The sequence below is a fragment of the Telopea speciosissima genome, chromosome 1 (genome assembly GCF_018873765.1).
Source record: "Telopea speciosissima isolate NSW1024214 ecotype Mountain lineage chromosome 1, Tspe_v1, whole genome shotgun sequence".
Taxonomy (NCBI): domain Eukaryota; kingdom Viridiplantae; phylum Streptophyta; class Magnoliopsida; order Proteales; family Proteaceae; genus Telopea; species Telopea speciosissima.
In genome coordinates, this window is record NC_057916.1 from 83,415,075 (window position 1) to 83,433,915 (window position 18,841).

Consider the following 18,841-nt stretch of genomic DNA (forward strand, 5'->3'; position numbering starts at 1 on the left):
TTTTGTTTCAAACTTGTCATGTGAATAAGGGACTTATAGTCTCTCTACCCATTAAATTCTAGTTCTAACTAATTTGCCACATGGTAGATATTTGCACTAACCTAGAGATACTTTCTAGACCGGCTAAGATAAAAAACCTATCCACATGTCGTAAATCTCACAAATTTCTACACACTAAAAAATACAAGATGAACCACATGATTGAATTATAGCCTAATCTTGACACCTGGTTAAACCATAGTTGGAAAACCAGGTTTTGACTCGGCCGAATCACCCAAGTTGAGTCAAAATTTTGGAAAACCTGGTCAAGAGTCATGTAGATTAGGCCACAGTGAAAAATGATGCGACTTGGTATTGACTTGCCCGAGTCAAGCAAGACTCGATTTTCAACATGAGTCACTTTTAACTAGGTGAATCTTGTCAAATTTTAAATACATAAATGCAACTTTTTTTTTTTTTTTTGGGGGTAATATAAATACTATTTGATTATGAGTGAATATATCAATAAATATAATAAGTAACAACTAATAAATGTAAAACTAAATGTGTAAAACATTAAAATCCAAAAATACTTATTAAAACTAACGTTTTGGATCTCTCTCTTCTTGGAAATTGTCATGTAACATTTATAATCTTGTATATAAATGAAAAGAAGCCATCTCTCTCTCTCTCTCTCTCTTCTTGGAAATTGCCATGTAGCATTTATAATTCTATATATAAATGAAAAGAATCAATCTCTCTCTCTCTGTCCACATTGCAGTCTTTATCATCCAATCCATAACAATGTAGAATTTATTATTATTTTTTAATAATAAAAAAAAAATGACTCGGCTTGATCAAGTTTAACTAGGCCGAGTCACCAGGTTTTTTTAAAAGGCAAGTCGAGTCAGAAAACCTGGTTTTCTAACTATAGGTTAAACATGTTAACTCCTCTCCCATTCAAAGGTACCAGTACATTTGTTTGGCTGATTGATTGGCAAAGTGGCTACACTCCCCCATCTCAATCTACTTACACTTTCGCTTTAAATTAGGTTCTGCTAGTGGGAACCAGATCGTCTCCAGCGAGCTAGTCCCTATAGCGCGCATTTGACGACTGGGGTACCCAGCACCCATCCTAGCACATTGCCAGCCGTCAAATGTGCACCGGAGGGGCTGACACATTAGAGGGGATCCAGGTCCCTGCCAACGTGAACCTTTTTTTTTTTTATAACATCCAACGTGAACCCACTATATAACAAAACACATGACTTCTCATATGTCACACCCAAAGAATGAAAAATAGAGAGACAGAATTGCCTTTGGTATGCATTCTAGGTCAATAATATATTCTTTGAATTCGTACCAAACACAACATTAGTTTTCCAACTACGATCTTAATCATATGGATTTACTAATATTTGTCATTTCATCTTCTCAACTTTAACATTTTGTGGGTTTCGATCATCCCCACTGAAGATATCAACTCTAAATTGTGGTTGAAGAGAATGAATTACACAACTATATTTTGAAAGCGTTCGGAATTGTATAGTGGATATTTTGAAATTTAGACTGCATTTGGTGTGATTTCTTGAAATGTATAACAAACATAACCTTTCTTCCTTCCTCATTGGTGATGTGATCTCATGATTCGAGTCTTGTGAATTATTATACTCCTATCGGTTATGTACGAAGTTGAAACTACCTGATAAACCCAAAATCACACCAACCAATCAGAGGCTGCCACATGCCTGGCCCAAGGAGGTGGACCATATCGGGGCCAAGAGAAGACCAAGCGCAGGCGCCGACCAACGACATCCACAGGCGCGAACCCCCTTGGGTGCGGCCACCCTTGGGTGCCAATCCCCTCGGGCGCGGCCACCCTTGGGCGCCAACCCCCCTTGGGCGTCGACCTCCCTTGGGCACGGACTCTTATGTACACGCACAGACGCATGGATTGAGGCGCGGGTACCGGGCAGACGTAGATCAGAGTACCACCGTCACCATCTACAAGACACGCATCATCTCTAGGACTCTAGGTCACTGCCTACCAGTCCCGTAGTCTGGATGGACTCATACACCAGGAACCTCATCTACCACGTAGATAGGTCTATCCATCAAGGATACCAAGTCTATCATGACACTACATCTCATGGGAAGACAACTACCAAGTCTATCATGACACCACGTCTCACGGGAAAACAACCAATCAAGGATGAGCCCTGCTACTCAGGGACTTTATCAACTACGAGGATTACTCATCATCAACTGGGACTCTCCACACCGCCATGCTCTACTATAAAAGGGAAGGTGCTCTACCCCCAAAATCCCATCTTGAATTCTACGATTCATCTGTTTGCTCAGAGAGATCTAACTTAGGCATCGGAGAGTCCTAGGCCGGAACCACACCGGTTCTCCTTTGTCACCCTTGGTCCTTTTGCAGGTGACTGCACTCGAGGGACCGCTGAATGATTTCTTGACGCAACACTACCCTTCCCTTTTCAGTTCCTTGTGGAATCCAAATATATTAATAACCATAATGAATTAGATGAAGGAAAAATTGGTCCGAAAAAAAAAACGAAAAAAGATGTGAGAGTGTATAGGCTGGTCCTTTGATTATGAGTTTATGGAACTTGATGCAACCGCGGGGTGTCAAACCCTAGACCGAAATGGCAATATTGGATTGAGCAATTGAAATCGGCTCGAACCGAAACCAAAATGAAGTCTATTGGATCGGTTTGGGATTGAGGTTAAACGACACCGAATCCATACCGAACTGCATCAAAACCAATAAGAAACCGAACCAATCTTAGAAAACCAGTCCAAAACCAAATACAAACAAATATAATTCGGTAAGCTATCTATAGTTCTATACTAGCTCAAAATTCATAAAATACAAGATTTTCCCATAATATATTATGACTATATTTTTATGGTAAATCGAAACATAAACTGATACCAAACTGATAAAGAAAATGATACGGAATTGAAATCAAACCGAAATTTGTTTTTCTTGCCTTAAAAAAAAAAAAAAAAAAAATATTTCCCTTTTTTTATTTTTTTAATTCCAAACATGACGGATAGAATGCTTTGGGGATTTTTATCTGTTGCTGTACTGACACGCTCCATTTTGCTGCTGTACATACTTAAATGCTTGCCATGTGTTTCTGACTAATCCAACGGTCATAAAACTAAATAAAAAATTTGCTTTTTCTTTTTGTCATTTTGCATTTTAATTTTCAATTCTTTTATATTTTGTTTCAATTGCGATTCCCAAAATTCACTTTTCAGTAACCCTCCTCTCTCTCCTCAGGATCCACATCCTCTACTTCCATTACTTGTACTTCTATCCTACTTCCACGGCTTGTCAGCGCGCCACCCGTTTTTATGAGCATCCAATGGCTGGGAATGAATGAATTCAAATTTTTTTGAATTTCACCTGAACCCTGTTTGAACCACCATAAACCCCACTCAAACCAACCCAACCGGTTCTTATAGATCATACCAAACCCAGCCCACAACCCTAACTTAATATCCTCTACATCGTTTTGTTCAAACCCTTCTTCTCAAACGAACATCAAACCGCCATTGCTGCTCTCTTCTCCCTTGAACATCAAACTGCCGTTGCTGCTCAAAACAATTCCGGTGAGATCGCAGAGTTCGGCTGACGTTTCAAAGCCCTTCTTCTCCTCTTCTATGGCATCGTCTCAAACTTTTCAATGCCATTCTTCTCCTCTTCAAGCTCTGTAGAGCCTCTTCCATGAACCAAGCTACTCGATCTGGGAAGAAGGTGAGTTCGTAGAGTTCGGCCGACGTTTGAAAACCCTTCTACTTCCTCTTCTTCTTCCAAAAAACTCAGACCAAAGAACATAGAACTGAAGGTCTCCTCTTCATACGAAAAACTCAGAGAATCTGATTAATTGTTCATGGCCGTGGCGATCTAACGAAATCTGGCAGGGGTTCCACTCCCTTCTTCTCTTCTTCCCAAAACTCAGAGCAACTCCGGCCTTCAAACTATGTATAGAAGTATAAAGGAGAGATATTCAACTACTCTAAAATCAATGAAAAAAATGGAAAAGAAAAACCAATACAAAGAACACAAATCTCCCTCTTCGTCTCCCTCTGTCAAAACATAAATCTAGAACATGAGACAAATTCTTTCTAGTTTCTGCTCCTCTCAAATTATTTCTTTTCCCTTTTTAAACATTCTCATTTTTTATTGGTATTTTTTACAACTTTGAGCGGTTTTCGTAGCTTTAAACTTAGGTTTAAGACAATTTTGGTAATTGGTTCTCCTTTGTTTGGTTTGTGTCTTCCAACTCTGTCTTTGCCCTCAAAACTGCATTTCTTTCTCTCTTTGATTAGTTTACAACCTAGTTTTCTCTCTGTAATTCCTTTATTCCTTTCATAGAGAATTTTTTTTCCCTCACATTTTACCCACTCAGTGAGCTCTGCTTGCTACTCTGTAGTCCTTTTTATTGCATCCAAGCTCTACGAATTTGGCTTTCGCATTGGAGAAGACCATCTCCCCTCTTCCTCGCTTCATTTGCTTTTTCCTTTTTTCACCCCTTTCTTTCTTTCACTCGAATCTATAATAATTGGTTTCTCTCTCTCTCTCTCTCTCTTCCTAGTGAATCAAATTCCAAAAGAACTCTGCATTGCGGTTTTGGTTTAAGTATGGACTTGGATTATGTTCTAATCTCATCGCTTTCCTTGTTCTACCTTGGTTTCCAAAAACAGAACATCAGTTAAGTCTCTCTGAGATTTGATCCAAAATACGGAGATGGTTTACTTTGATCCAAAAACAGAACACCAGTTAAGTCCATATGTAATTTTTACATCATCATTCAATATTGGATCCAAAAATAGAATACCAGTTAAGTCTCTCTGAGATTTAATACCCCTTTCCTCACTTTCCTGAACCAAAGAGATCTGTGTAAAATTGTGTTAATAAATCATATTTTTAAAGGAAAAGAAAGGGGAAGAAATTAGTCCTGTGCAGAAGCTCAACCACATATGAACTCTGTCAGTTATAATATTATAACCCTCTCTGCAAAATTCAAAGGGATGAAGATACTTTGCTGCCTGTACCCATTAAAACTGAGACGGTTTCATGGAGCGATGAGTTGCAGATGAAGAGGCTCTACAGAGCTTGAATCATCATCTCTTGTGATTTTAATAGTGAGACGGTGTCGAGCGATCGAGAGGTTCTCCCGAATGTGCTGCGATGAATTGCAGAGTTGCTTTCATGGAGCGATGAGTTGCAGAGACTTTTAGGGCTTTTCGTTCAAATGAAATGGGGATGAGTGAAATGGAGATGGGTTTAGATTGAGTGAAAATGGTTCGATTAGAAGTGGGTTTGGTTTTGGGGGTTTAAATCGGTTCAAAGAGGGTCTCATCAGATTTTGAAAAAAAATTGAATTAATTGAATGTAGGCCGTTGGATTCTCATAAAGACAGGTGGCACGCTGAGAAGCAGGTGGAAGTACAAGTTATGGAAGTAGAGGATGTGGATCCCTCTCGCCTCTCTCCACTCTTTCCCGCTTCTCTCTCTCTTCTCTCTCTGCTCCCGAAATCATCGAAGAGCTTTCTCTCCGGCGAACACCTTGGTCTGCATCTGTAGCCCCGCCGTGGAAGAAGAACCCTGCTGCGAACCCCAGCCGTAGCCCCGCCGTTGAAGAAGAACCTTGCTGCGAAGAACCCGCCGTGGAAGAGGAACCCTGCTGCGACCTCTAAGGAGAGGACTCCGTGCTGCTCAGGTGAGGCTCACCCCACCGATCTGTTAGTTGCTTTACATTCTTTGGTTTCCCGATAAAAAGTTTATCGAGAATTTTTTGGAAAGCTTGCTTCCTCCCTCGCAAGAACCCAAACTCTGAAGGAAAGATTGCCTCCTCGGCTCCTCCCTCGCAAGAACCCAAACCCTGCTTGAACTGTGAACTACCTCCTCCCCCGCTGCAACTACTCCCCTCCCAAGAACCCAAACCCTGCATGGGTAGAACTCACCAAGTTTTTCGTAGTAGGGGCTATCTGCTACTTATCAATTAGCAAATGGCTGGAAGGTGCTTCATTAGAACCTTCTATTGACAACAGCGTGGTTAGTTTTACCCTTCTTTCTTTTTAACCCTTATCGTCAATCTACCTTAACAAATGAATTATCTTCAATCTACCTTTTTATCCTTACCAGAGCAATAAGGGTTCCACATATACTACTCCATTGTTTAAGAATATGCTGATGTACTAGAACAGAAGGCATCTCCTACCTGCAGTCATTGTCTTCTCTGTCTCTGTTTGAACTTGAGTATTTCTTTTCAAGAATTGCATATCTAGTAACTCAAGTTTTGTGTATGGAAACGGCAGTGACTCTATCTTTTGTTTTTGTGGCACATAATACAGGAATGTTTGGACTTTCTTTGTTACTTAAAAGTCGTATGAGGATGGGGAAATTCTGTATGGATCAATTGTTACATGTCAAATTTTCTATTTTCCCCTTTATCTATGGATTGGTTTCGATTTCTGTTTCTTTACGCTTCCTTTTCTTCCCCCTTCTTGATTTGGTTCATGAAAGTCTACTAGACCTTTTAGGGCTTCAGAGCTTTGAATTCTCTTTCTGTTACTAGACCATGTGGGCTTATGCTTGGTTTCTTTGAAGTTGTATTAGTTTGGTCTGTTTTGCATTGGTTGCTCTCTACTGTTGCTTGGGAGCTTTTGAGTTTTGTTTCCCCAACAAAACTGGATTGAGAAACTGATTTCACAAGAAATGAGCCTAAATTGGATTTAGAATTTTTTTTCTCTTATGACTCATATAGATTAAAATTTTTCTTCCTATTGTTTTTGGTTCCTTGATGAATCAGTCAGTGTAAGATTGTAGATGTTCTACAGAAATCTAAGAAAGCTCCTAATGTAGGGACCTGTAAACCATCCTTGTTGAGTTAATTTGATAAAATCTGAAGCTTGGACAAGATGTTCTTGCACTACTTTTGACTCTCATTCTAGAGGGTTCAATTGAGATTGAATCGGGTTACGTACCTCTGACAGTTAGGCAGAGGACATACAAACCAGATTTCTTCTCTCTTGGCAAATCATCAAATTGCAGCATTGAAGACTATGTTCCAGTGGAATCATTAGTGTTCCCTAAATTCATTTTCTCGATTTTCTTTGTAATCTTTCTGAGAAATTCAAGAAGTTCACATTTGACCAACAATTGAACAATTAGCTCTGAAATACTATATATAAGAACAACAATTCCCTGATCTACAAGATGAAATAAAATACTAAGTTGACCAGTGCCACATATTTCATTTTAATAATAGCACATCAGCAATCATTCATTTTTAAGCATCCATATTGGAGCTATTGCAGGAGTATTGGATTCTGGCCCTATTTAAACTTTTCCTTCTTGCTCCTACCTAAACTGTCCGGGCAAGTGTAGGGCTTTCAAAATCACTGCCTTTGCCCTGATTGCAAGGTTGCACCCACCCTCTAGTTTGCACACACATCTAGAATGATCCATCATTATCATTTCAATACATGTGAGACGCATTAGGAAGGTTTGTGGCACAGTCTCATGGTTACTTGTAAATCTCAAACTCTATTTGTTGGGTCTTTAGCTCAAATTGGTAGAGCACTTGGAACATAAGCATGTTCCAAGGGGATGGTGGTTCGAATCTACTGAGATCCTTTTATTCAACTGTTAATAGCATAGTCAGTTAAGGCAATCATGAGTATTATACAGTGTCTGTTGCCTCTCCCTTTTTACTAGGCTCAATAGTTCTCGAAATCGTGACTGCATGTAGAAATCATGCTCTTTTTTATGTTTAATAGTAATCAAAGCGTCAAAGGTCCCAAGTTACAGTTGCAAATGATATTTTTATAGCAGAAAGCAATGAAGGAAAGAAGTTAATAGCAGTATCCCAAGTTACAGTTGCAGATCATTTAAAAGAAACTGAAACAATCCATAAAGCAGGAGCTTGAAATGAGGCAAAACATGTAAAGAAAACAACAGTACTAACATAGTTTAAATTGTTGTTTTCCTTTCAGAGTCTAGACATGAAAGGCTTCCATATTGTGTGATTTCTAGGTATCTTGATCATCTCATTCTTTTTCAAATAAAATTTAAGGACAAAGACACGATGGGAAGCAATAATTCCGGAGCCTTGCTTAAAGTTTCTATTTTCATGAATAAGTATTTCTTCAAACTATTTCATTTACAAACATATGTATGTGAAGAAAGGGGAAACATCAGATGTTTAAAAATTAAACCCTCTCTTCTGGCTCTTCCTCCCAAACCCCATCCTTTAACTCAACCTTTCTTATTACTAATAATGCTCCCTTTGTGACGTGCTCGACAAGCATGTCAGCAATGAATGTTCAATTTTTCAATTTCAATCCTCAAAGGATTCTCCACAATTGCAGCAAAAGGCTACAACTCAACTCTAATTCAGTAAAGAACACAACAACTCAACTATTTAGCTTAGTCAGTTGTGTTGCCCTTCATATAGGCCATAACGCTTTGACAAAAATAGAAACTCCTTGAGTTACGAATTCCTAACAAAAAGTTCACTCCTCTTTGAACAAAATAGAAACCTTCTAGACCTTCTAGACAAAAAGTTCACTCCTCTTTGAACAAAATAGAAACCTTCTAGACCTTCTAGACTATCTTACTAACTCATACCAAGACCAAATTTTGAAAGAAAATTCATTAATTAGTCAATATGAGAGTCTCGATAGAGTCGAACCATCATCTCCTGGTAAAAAGCCAGTTGCTCTACCTTTTTGAGCTAAAGACTCACCTACATTAATTAAAACCATTTTAGTTTAATCCAATATTAAAAAAATTAAATTAAATTAAATTACACTAACCTCACCTTAGATATACCTCTAGTTGAATTGAAAGATTAAATTTTCAAAACAGAATCTGAAGTAGAACCTTAACCAGTTAACAAAATTGAAAATTGAAGAAGACAGGAGCAAGATAATATTATTAAATGACTGCTTTATTCAGTTGCTGATTACAACCATAGCTGAAAAAACCTGACTGCACCTTCTCACTCATCTTCCCACCAAGAGGATCCAACACCATGACTGCTCCTCCTCCCTCGAGGAATAGCTTCCATATCGCTTCCAGCCTGTTTCAGGAATTAGTTATGGTTGGGAGACTCTAATTTGACATAACAGAAAATCTAATCTCAAATTATAGCCAGTTATAATGTAAATGGATGAGAGTTTGAACTCTTTCACTCCAAAGTCCAAACAAAGCATAAGCAACTAAATCTCCACCCCCCCCCCCCCCCAACTCAGCTACATTAACCATTCTCCTAATAATTATGCTGTTTTCTGCTTCAATCATTCTTTCTGTTGTACTACATATGCATTGACAGTCCATCCATTAGATGAATAGATGTTATTCATACTAAGGAGTTTGCTTTGTTCTAATAGAAAAGAAAGGACTACCATTCTTTTCTCTTTTAAATTTTTACGAAAAACTAAAGAATTTGGGGTTCTGTTAATCAGTGAGTGCCCAAGATAAAACAATTAGCAAAAAAATTCTCTTTCACAAATGAGAGAAGATTTAAGACAATGAAGAGAACAGTCATAATTAGCAGGTGGCCAGTTCAATTAATATTACTCAATTCTTGATAAAATAATAATGTCTATCTTTACACTATTCCCTGATAAAGGTTACATGGCTGAAGCAGAAATTATGAGAACAGTCAAAAGCAATAGAAGGGGCAAGAGCAAAGATGGTACCACAAAGAAAAGTGGTGAAGCATTGTCAGAAATGAGTTTTCTCTTCAAATGGAAAAACCGGTGGGTAACTCTAAATATTAATGAAATAATGAAACAATTCTATTACCTACCAAAACCCTCCCTACATCACTCAATATTCAAGGCCAGTATCATCCTTTTCTCTAGCTAGTTCCTACTTCATCAATGGTCGTGCATTGCTCACACACTTGAAGTTATAGAGTTAAGATTTTGAGGGTGAACAGAGAAAATTAAGAAGACGCAAATGCAATGGGAATAGTCAAATACAAAGAAATCGGCATAGCCAATCTTGGCATGTCCATTCGATGAACAGAGAAAATTAAGAAGATGCAAATGCAATTGGGAGGGGAGTAGTTGCAGCAGGGGAGGAGGTAGTTCACAGTTCAAGCAGGGTTTGGGTTCTTGCGAGGGAGGAGCCGAGGAGGCAATCTTTCCTTCAGAGTTTGGATTCTTGCGAGGGAGGAAGCAAGCTTTCCAAAAAATTCTCGATAAACTTTTTATCGGGAAACCAAAGAATGTAAAGCAACTAACAGATCGGTGGGGTGAGCCTCACCTGAGCAGCACGGAGTCCTCTCCTTAGAGGTCGCAGCAGGGTTCCTCTTCCACGGCGGGTTCTTCGCAGCAAGGTTCTTCTTCAACGGTGGGGCTACGGCTGGGGTTTTGCAGCAGGGTTCTTCTTCCACGGCGGGGCTACAGATGCAGACCAAGGTGTTCGCCGGAGAGAAAGCTCTTCGATGATTTCGGGAGCAGAGAGAGGAGAGAGAGAGAAGCGGGAAAGAGTGGAGAGAGGAGAGAGAGGAGAGAGAGGAGGGTTATTGAAGAGTGAATTTTGGGAATCGCAATTGAAACAAAACATAAAAGAATTGAAAATTAAAATGCAAAATGACAAAAAGAAAAAGCAAATTTTTTATTTAGTTTTATGACAGTTGGATTAGTCGGAAACACATGTCAAGCATCTAAGTATATACAGTAGCAAAATGGAGCGTGTCAATACAGCCGATAAAAATCCAATGGTTTGTGCCACAGATTTTATGCTCTGCCACTGCGGCGAAAACCATTCCGAAGGTTACGATTATTTACCTTGAAATCTGGACGGATGTGGGCCATCTATCAAATATGATAATACGCCCAGTGGAATTATCCAGCTTGCGAGCTGTGGACTCTCAGATTGAAATCTCGCAGACAGACACGGATAAAGATTCTCCAATTCTTTAATCGGGCAATTCCCTGCAATGCCATTTTCACTATATGACACGTGGCACAAATAGATTTAATGACCAAGAATGATTTGCACCATTTCAGTCTCTACCAACCCGTTTTACTTACCTGATCCGAGAAACCCGATTAGCACTGCCATCCCTCTCGAACTCAACCTCGTTCTACACCTCCCAAAGCAGGCGTCGCAGCCGCTAAACACAAAGCAGAAATCGGAATATCGATCTTAGTCGGTCTCTTCCTCTTCAAAATCCTGGACTCTATACTCTCCTTCTTCGAAGCCCTGAAACAACTCCATGGCTTGAAGGGACTTGAAGGCTTGAAGAAGACTTGAAGGCTCAAAGAGGTATCGTATCCGTGTAGGAATAGTTTCAGAAACGAGGTCTTTTTACTAAATTAATTTTAAATTCGTTTTAATGGTCAAGGTAAACTGGGTTGTTTGTGGTTTAATCCTCTGCTAAATCAAGAGAAACCAACCAAAGCCAACCCAACAGAGAAACCTCTCAAGTCAGATACAGTCTCTATCTCAGCCTTTCTCTTCTTCATCTTGATCTGTTTTTCTGTGGTCCATTTTGATTTCTCTCCTGAAGAACTCTTCCACAATACCAAATTTTGGTTCTTCCTTTCCAACGTCCTCATCCTTATCATTGCCGCCGATTCTGGTACCTTCTCTTCTTCCAAACAAAAATATGATATCTATGAGGACTATTTGAAGAACAGTAGAGCAAGGAATGCTTCATCATTCGTCCCTGCTAAGACCAGACCCTTCTCTTCCATTGAAACAAAGCGTGTCATTTATGAGGAACCCATCAAAAATAGAAAGCCACAAGATGTCAGGCATTCAGAAAGTTTGGAAGAAAACACAACAATTGCAAGCAGAGAGGAACCCCATGTTGAAGATCATTGTGAAACAAAAGAAATTAGGTTTTGATTTCAAACCTTGAAGCTCTCCAATGGTGGGAAGGAGGGAAGGAGATGAACATAGAGAGAGAGGGAGAGGGAAAGTCGCAGTTTGAAACTAATCTTCCCCTTTCTGCGTTTTTTTTACAAATTTCCTCTGTTTTGGATTTGGGTGCTGCTCGGGTTACCATAACCCGGTTGCCAAATCGGGTTGTGATTCATGAAATGGTGCAAATCATTCTTGACCATTAGATCTGTTTGTGCCACATGTCGCACAATGAAGGTGGCATTGCCTGGAATTGCCAGATTAAAGAATTGGAGATCTTTATCCGACAGACACCTGTAACCCGCTTGATGACCTGAATGTGCCGAAGATGTAGAAGGCGGGAAAAAAATCGCAAAGCTGAAGCTCTCTCTCTCTGCAATTCATTCGACTTGCTGAACCAGGCGTCCGAGTGTTCAGGTATAGCTTCGAAACCGTTGCTCCTCTCCCTCTCTCTTCACCCCTCTTCTCACTCTGTCGCTGTCGCTGTCGCTGTCGCCGTCGCTCTCACTCTCACTCTCGTTCTCCCTCTCTATCTCTCTTTCTCGGTTTCTCACTGTAGCCTAGGTTTCCATTCACTCGAAGTTGAAGTGAATGGACAAACAGGGGAACCGTTACTTCCCCCTACCCCTGTTCCACAAACCGTAGTTTTCTTATTTCCCCATCGTTTTCAACACCAAGCCCTAAAATCCCCAAAATATCAAACCGAGGTTTTTTTTATCCTCATATTCATATCGTTAGTTTGCAACTTAGGCATTCCAGTAAAGATCGAACTTACAAATCTGTTGAAGTTTTTTTTTAATGAAAAATTATTTTATCCGCTCAAAGATGAAGATAGAATAAAGCAACTATCGGATTTCATTTTTTTGCAGGGAAAATGGAAGAGAAATTTGGATAAGTGGTGAACAAATCTATAGTTCATACCCTACAGTCCCAGGTGAGTCGATTTTGGTGTATATATTTGTGCATTTTGAATCTTAAATCCTTATCAATTTATATTATCAACATAGTAAGAAATACGGCAAAAAGTTAAAGAATTATAAATTTTTGCTTTGTTGTCTGTATTGTCGTTCACCCAACATTGAAATTGTTCAAGTGGTTAGGATTATCTAGTGAAGCCAATTTTTCACTTGGAAATGCCTTTGTGGGGCTGAACAATTCAAGAATGTCTACAATGTTACACAATTGTCATCGAAAGTTCACCCTGTGTGATTATGTGAATATAATGTTGTGTGGTATCCTACCATTTTATAATGCTGAGAGGTAAGAGAGGATATGGCACGTAACCACTGGTTTAGAACCTCGAGTCTAGAGAGACAATGTAATTGATGGAACTCACAGGCAAATATGAATTTCAGATATCTTGCATTCAAATGGTTCATTGTGTTACCTTTTATTTACTGTCAGTGACTAACATACCTGCAAACTTATAGGCAACGTAAAACCTTTGAAGGGCTTGTGCTTCGAGGAGGTTTGCTAAGAGTTTAAGGATTAGTATAAGAAGAATAATTTTTATCTTGTATATGAAGAACATCCTTACTGTTACTTTTGCTTGACAGCAAATTTTTTTTTTTTTTTTTTTTGGGGGGTAAAATACTTGACGACAATCAATTGCATAAAATGGATAATTCTGTCAATGGGAATAAATACACTACTTGCACTAGCTGTAAAAGCAAACACTACTTGCACTAGCTGTACAAGCAATAGGACACTGCCACATAAAAATGCATGGATCAACTGAACTTGATAAAGACATTAACCGAATTGTTGTTGAGAATATCCAGTTTGGCTTTGATCATAATCCATGAAGCACTAGCTGGCCCATATGGTTCACAGAAGAGATGGTCATTGCTCATTGGTTCAGGTGAAAATCAATAACAGATACAGCCTAAGTTTAGTTCTGAAAGCCCTTTTTCTACTGTTATTTGTCTGACCAGATAGAAAAACTAGCACTAGACTGTGATCCTTTCCTATTCTTGGTTGGTAAGCAATTGTTGTATTTGTGAAATTGCATCCAATTAACATTTTAAACTTGAAGAGCTCTGTTTGAACCTCCTTGTTTTGTGTTCATGTGAACTCCAAATTGATGAAGCCACAATTTTATATCTACCATGTCTAAAGAGTTTCATAAATCCCTGGGCTTTAAAAGTTTCCTCCCTTCCTTTACTCTTCTATGGTAGTTTGATGAATAATAAGTTGGTCAGGTCTGGTTATACCTGGGATCATCTTAAGCCACTATTATATATTGTTTCAGTTGTAAGAGTTTTAATACCTTGCTGCTGGCCTAATATTTAGGTGTTTATATTGCTGGGAATTGATGTATAAAGTATTGTTCTTCTTGCTGTTATGTTGCTTTGGTTTTCTAATTTCAATTAAGTTATTGATTTTAGGTACCAAACTGGAAAAAGGAATCTTAGGTAAATAAGCTATGTTGATTTTCGTCAATATAATTATCAACAATTTTTTAATTATAGTATTATTCATGATAATGGGTAGTATAATCATAATTATTATGGATTAATAATGAACCTAATGGAATTTATGTAATTATTTTGTAGAAAAGAAGTGATTTTGTAAAATGTCTTCCAAACACTATTTCTGTTCTTTTTCTGTTCGTGGAACAGAAATGTAACAATTTTACCAAATGTTATTTCTCTTCCACGAGACTATTCGTTTCTCACTTAAAGGAATCGAAAAAGAGCACTTATGTGAAAAGAACATTCTCCCAGAACGGAAGTGTTACCAAACAGGGTCTATAAGTGCGTTTCTTCTTTTTTCTTTCGTTTCTACATTTTTCTCCTTTTAGCTTGTTTGTTAGACGGTTTTGAAGCCCTATAGTCTGTTGAGAAGGGCGATCCGGAGGCTCTGGAGTCTGGTGGTGCATTCACTTCAGTTCTTGTTCGGAAGCTTGGCTGCCCTTTTGTGGCGCTTGGGTTCTTGATTCGTTGGTTCTTTCCCGCAAGAGAGAGAGAGAACCATATCTATCACCATAATACATGTAAGTAACCCATACATAGCCATGTAAGCCATGGCCTCTCATGTACACGTCATGCATACGTAAGCATGTAACACTTTGGTTGTTTTGTTTTGCCTCTTTGTCTTCCCCTATACCTCTCCTGTTTGTCTTTCTTTAAAGATTCGCTTGGGTTTTTGTTGTGAGTTTTGCTGCTTCACGTCTAGTTTTGCTTCCTTGGGCTTTGGATATTTTGTTTTTTGCTTTCTTGTTTTGACTTTGCTCTTGTGTCGGTATTGATTTGTTTGGTGGGATTGGCACTTATTGCTAGCTTAGTGTCACTAGTATGCTAAGGTTGTGGTTTCTTTTTTGTAATAATTTTCATTGGTTTGTAGTATGTGTTTTCGGAACCTGTTTCTAATCTCCTTGTTTGATATAGCTATGCTTGAGATGTGTGCCTATGGATTTGTTAGTTTGTTTTATTTTTCTGCTATGGTAATTTGCTGTTCTTCTGTTATGTTTTTATATTTTGAGTGGTGGGGTTGATTGTTTAACATAGTAGGGGTTTGCTTTCTACTTTATCATATATACATATATATTTTAAAATATTTAATTATTTATATACTTTTGGTGCGCCAGGTAGGCAGCCGGCATTATATTATATGCAGCCAATCTCTTTGCATGGACCCTATCTTTTGAGTATATTTTTATTTATGTTTCATGTCTTATTCACCGTTTGCTAGGACGTCCCCTTTAAGCGACGTGCCACGTCGACACCCAGATGTGGTGACAAGTAGGCAAGGTTTCTCATACAATGGACAAGTGCGAGTGAAAAAACTAGTCCAAAAACTTAGGATTAGATTAGCTTCTTGCAACATTGGGGCCTGCATGACAACACTTCAGTGCCGTTTGATAACACTCCAAGAAACATGTTTTCCGTTTTCTATTCTAAGAAATGGAAAAACACCCCACAAAGTGTTTGATAAAACTTGTTTTGTTTCTACCGTTTCTTGAAATAGAAATCAAAATTTTTGGGCCAAGAAACAGGTTTGAAGAAACAAGTTTCACTTGTTTTTTGGTTGCTTGAAACAAATTAGGAGAAACTGTGCCCGATATCCATCGACTCCAACTCCGAGACGTTGTGCTCTCTCATCGTCCTCAAGCCATTGAAGGTAACAATTGCCCACTGGAGCTCATCGCTGTGTGTCTACCTCCACCGTCCAGGTACCCTCTCTTCTCTGCAACACTCGCCTTTCTCTCTCTTGTTCTTCTCTTATCAGTAAACCCTAGAAATTTTTTTCTACCAAAACACATGTAGATAGGATTTTGTTTTTGACGGAATGAAAAAATCGAAGCAGGAAACCCTAGAATAATCGGTCTCTGGACATAAAGCCGTACCACATGAGTGCTTCTATGTGACTCATGCTATAGCTCCACTAACTGCTTTTTCATTGTTTGTACATCAAATGCTTCCTATTTCCCAAGTCTGGAAAACCTGAACTGCAGGGCCAATCTCGATCCTTATTCAGAGTTTTCTTTTTATTATGGTATAGAAAATTCTTGTTTGTGAGATCTTGATTTCCTGATTTTGAACTTCATTTTTTCTCCGGATCTTCGTTTATATCTTCCTTTATTATGGTATAGAAAAATCTTGTCTGTGATATCTTGCAAATGATATGTTGTTCTCTGTCCATATTTTCGTTTTCGGCCAATCTTTGATGTGAATTTGGATTGCAAAAAGTATGACTGTTTAGTACATGGGTATAGTGTGTTGGGTGCTTACATGAGGATACATGCTTTGAAGAGTGAATTGATGTATGTAACTATAAATACAGTATATATGCTGGTTTTTTCCTCTTTGTCCCCATCAAACACCCCTCCATTCCAATTTCCAGGCCCACATACACTGTTTTTGTTAACATCAACCATCAAATTATTTTATGGTCTTGTCTCATTAAACTCATGTAATTAATCTAAAAACTACCTTCATTGTATGGAGACAGCAATGGGGGGAATCCAGTCCTCATGGTGAATGGCTAATTTCTTTCAGTGTATTAGTGGTGGATAGGTTGATGTGAGTGTGGGGATAAGATGAGATTTGACACAGGACCTAATTGATCAATTAGGAGAATGACAAAATCAAAAGCCAATAAAGACAGTTCAAGCTTTAGTAGTTCAGTTCATGCAAGATTCTACCCAATTCAATCATGACAATTCCCTTAAGATATCTTGCGATGAGATACTGTACATAGGCTCTATGGTTTGATCTAGCTGTTCAATCCTACTCATTTCATCCTTGTGAATCAAAGTTCTAAGACCAAGTGAAAGAGAAAATCCACAGTTAGGAGTGGAATCCTACTCATTTCGTCGTCCTACAGATTATCACTGCTTATATCTCTATATGAGGTGACCTGGCCCCTTCAAAAACATCTTCCACAGTTGGATTAATAATGGGGAACTCCTGAATCAAACTCCTGTGTTCAAACTTATGACTTTGAAAGGCAACAAGCCAATTGCTTCTGATTTGGGGTTGAATTAGATGGGCTGCAAAACATAGACTCATGTCTGATGGCTTAGCCAAGATTGGCACAATGGAATTTGACTTCTAAAAGTGAAAGTTAAATTTAGCTTTGAATATTGGAATTTTGTGTTAGATACACCTCTGAATCCACACACTTTTTGATTGATTTTGGTATTGGGGTTATGATGCAGGAGGATGTGTTTGTTTAATTGGGTTCCATGCTATTGTATGTGAAAATGTCCCATAGTATTTCAGTGCAAGGGATGTTTTGTGCATTCTATTCTTTCTGAGTCCCCTTATAGTTTTTATTTAGGAGTTTTACAACAGTTTTAATAGGGGGAAAAGGTATTGTAATTTCAGATTTACCAGTTTCCTCTTGATTAAGCATTTGTTCCAATTGCTTACAGATAGGTTATCAAATGGCATCTAGTTCAAACCCTACTCCAATGACTGTTATTTGGAATGCATCTGAGTTAGAGAAATTCATTAATCTAATGGTTGAGAATGCAAGGAATGGTCAAAAGACTAACTCAACATTCACTAAAGTTGGTTGGAATAACATCAAAACTGGACTAGAAGCTGCTTTTCAACGTCCTTTTAATAAGGAACAACTCCGTAATAAGATGTACAAATTACGAAGTGATTATGATAGCTTCAAGCAACTTCTGGAGACAACGGGATTTGGTTGGGACTCAAATACCAGGACTGCTACTGCAGAAGATTCCATTTGGGATCTAGCTGTAAAGGTAAAACATTCCTTTTCAGCTATTATATGCCTTAATTCGTTATTTTTGATAAATCTTTGTATAAAACATTGGTTTTAAATATACAGGCAAACCCAATTTGGTCCAAATTTCGAAAGAGTGGTCTTCCATGGTGGCCTGAGTTGCAAGAGATCTTTTCAGAACATTATGCTCAGGCAGATAGAGGAGTTACTCCACAATCAGTGAAAATTCCAAGTAGGATCAGCATTGAGCCTGATTATGAGGTTGAGATGCCTACACAGGGATCCCCCCTCTTTGTAGGTTTGGATGATATAGAACATACTGATGTTGAGGAAGTTACTCCTACTCCAACCACTGTTATTTGGACTGCATCTGTGTTAGAGAAATTCATTAATCTAATGGTTGATAATGCAAGGGATGGTCAAAAGACTAACTCAACATTCACTAAAGTTGGTTGGAAGAACATCAAAACTGGACTAGAAGCTGTTTTTCGACGTCCTTTTAATAAGGAACCACTCCGTTGTAAGATGTACAAATTACGAAGTGATTATGATAACTTCAAGCAACTTCTGGAGACAACGGGATTTGGTTGGGACTCAAATACTAGGACTGTTACTGCAGAAGATTCTGTTTGGGATCTGGCTGTAAAGGTAAAACATTCCTTTCAGCAATCATGTGCCTTAATTCCTTATTTTTGATAAATCTTTGTATAAAACATTGGTTTTAAATATACAGGCAAACCCA

At 38.5% G+C, this 18,841-nt stretch overlaps 1 protein-coding gene across 1 annotated transcript; it reads left to right on the top strand.

Annotated features, from left to right (window-relative positions):
- The first annotated feature begins 9,621 nt into the window (after window positions 1-9,621).
- Window positions 9,622-18,623, top strand: LOC122655711. The gene is made up of 4 exons (XM_043850005.1): window positions 9,622-9,786; window positions 17,780-18,118; window positions 18,205-18,517; window positions 18,607-18,623. Exons 1-4 carry the CDS (start codon window positions 9,622-9,624, stop codon window positions 18,621-18,623), a joined length of 834 nt encoding a protein of 277 aa, XP_043705940.1.
- The last annotated feature ends 218 nt before the right edge of the window (window positions 18,624-18,841 follow it).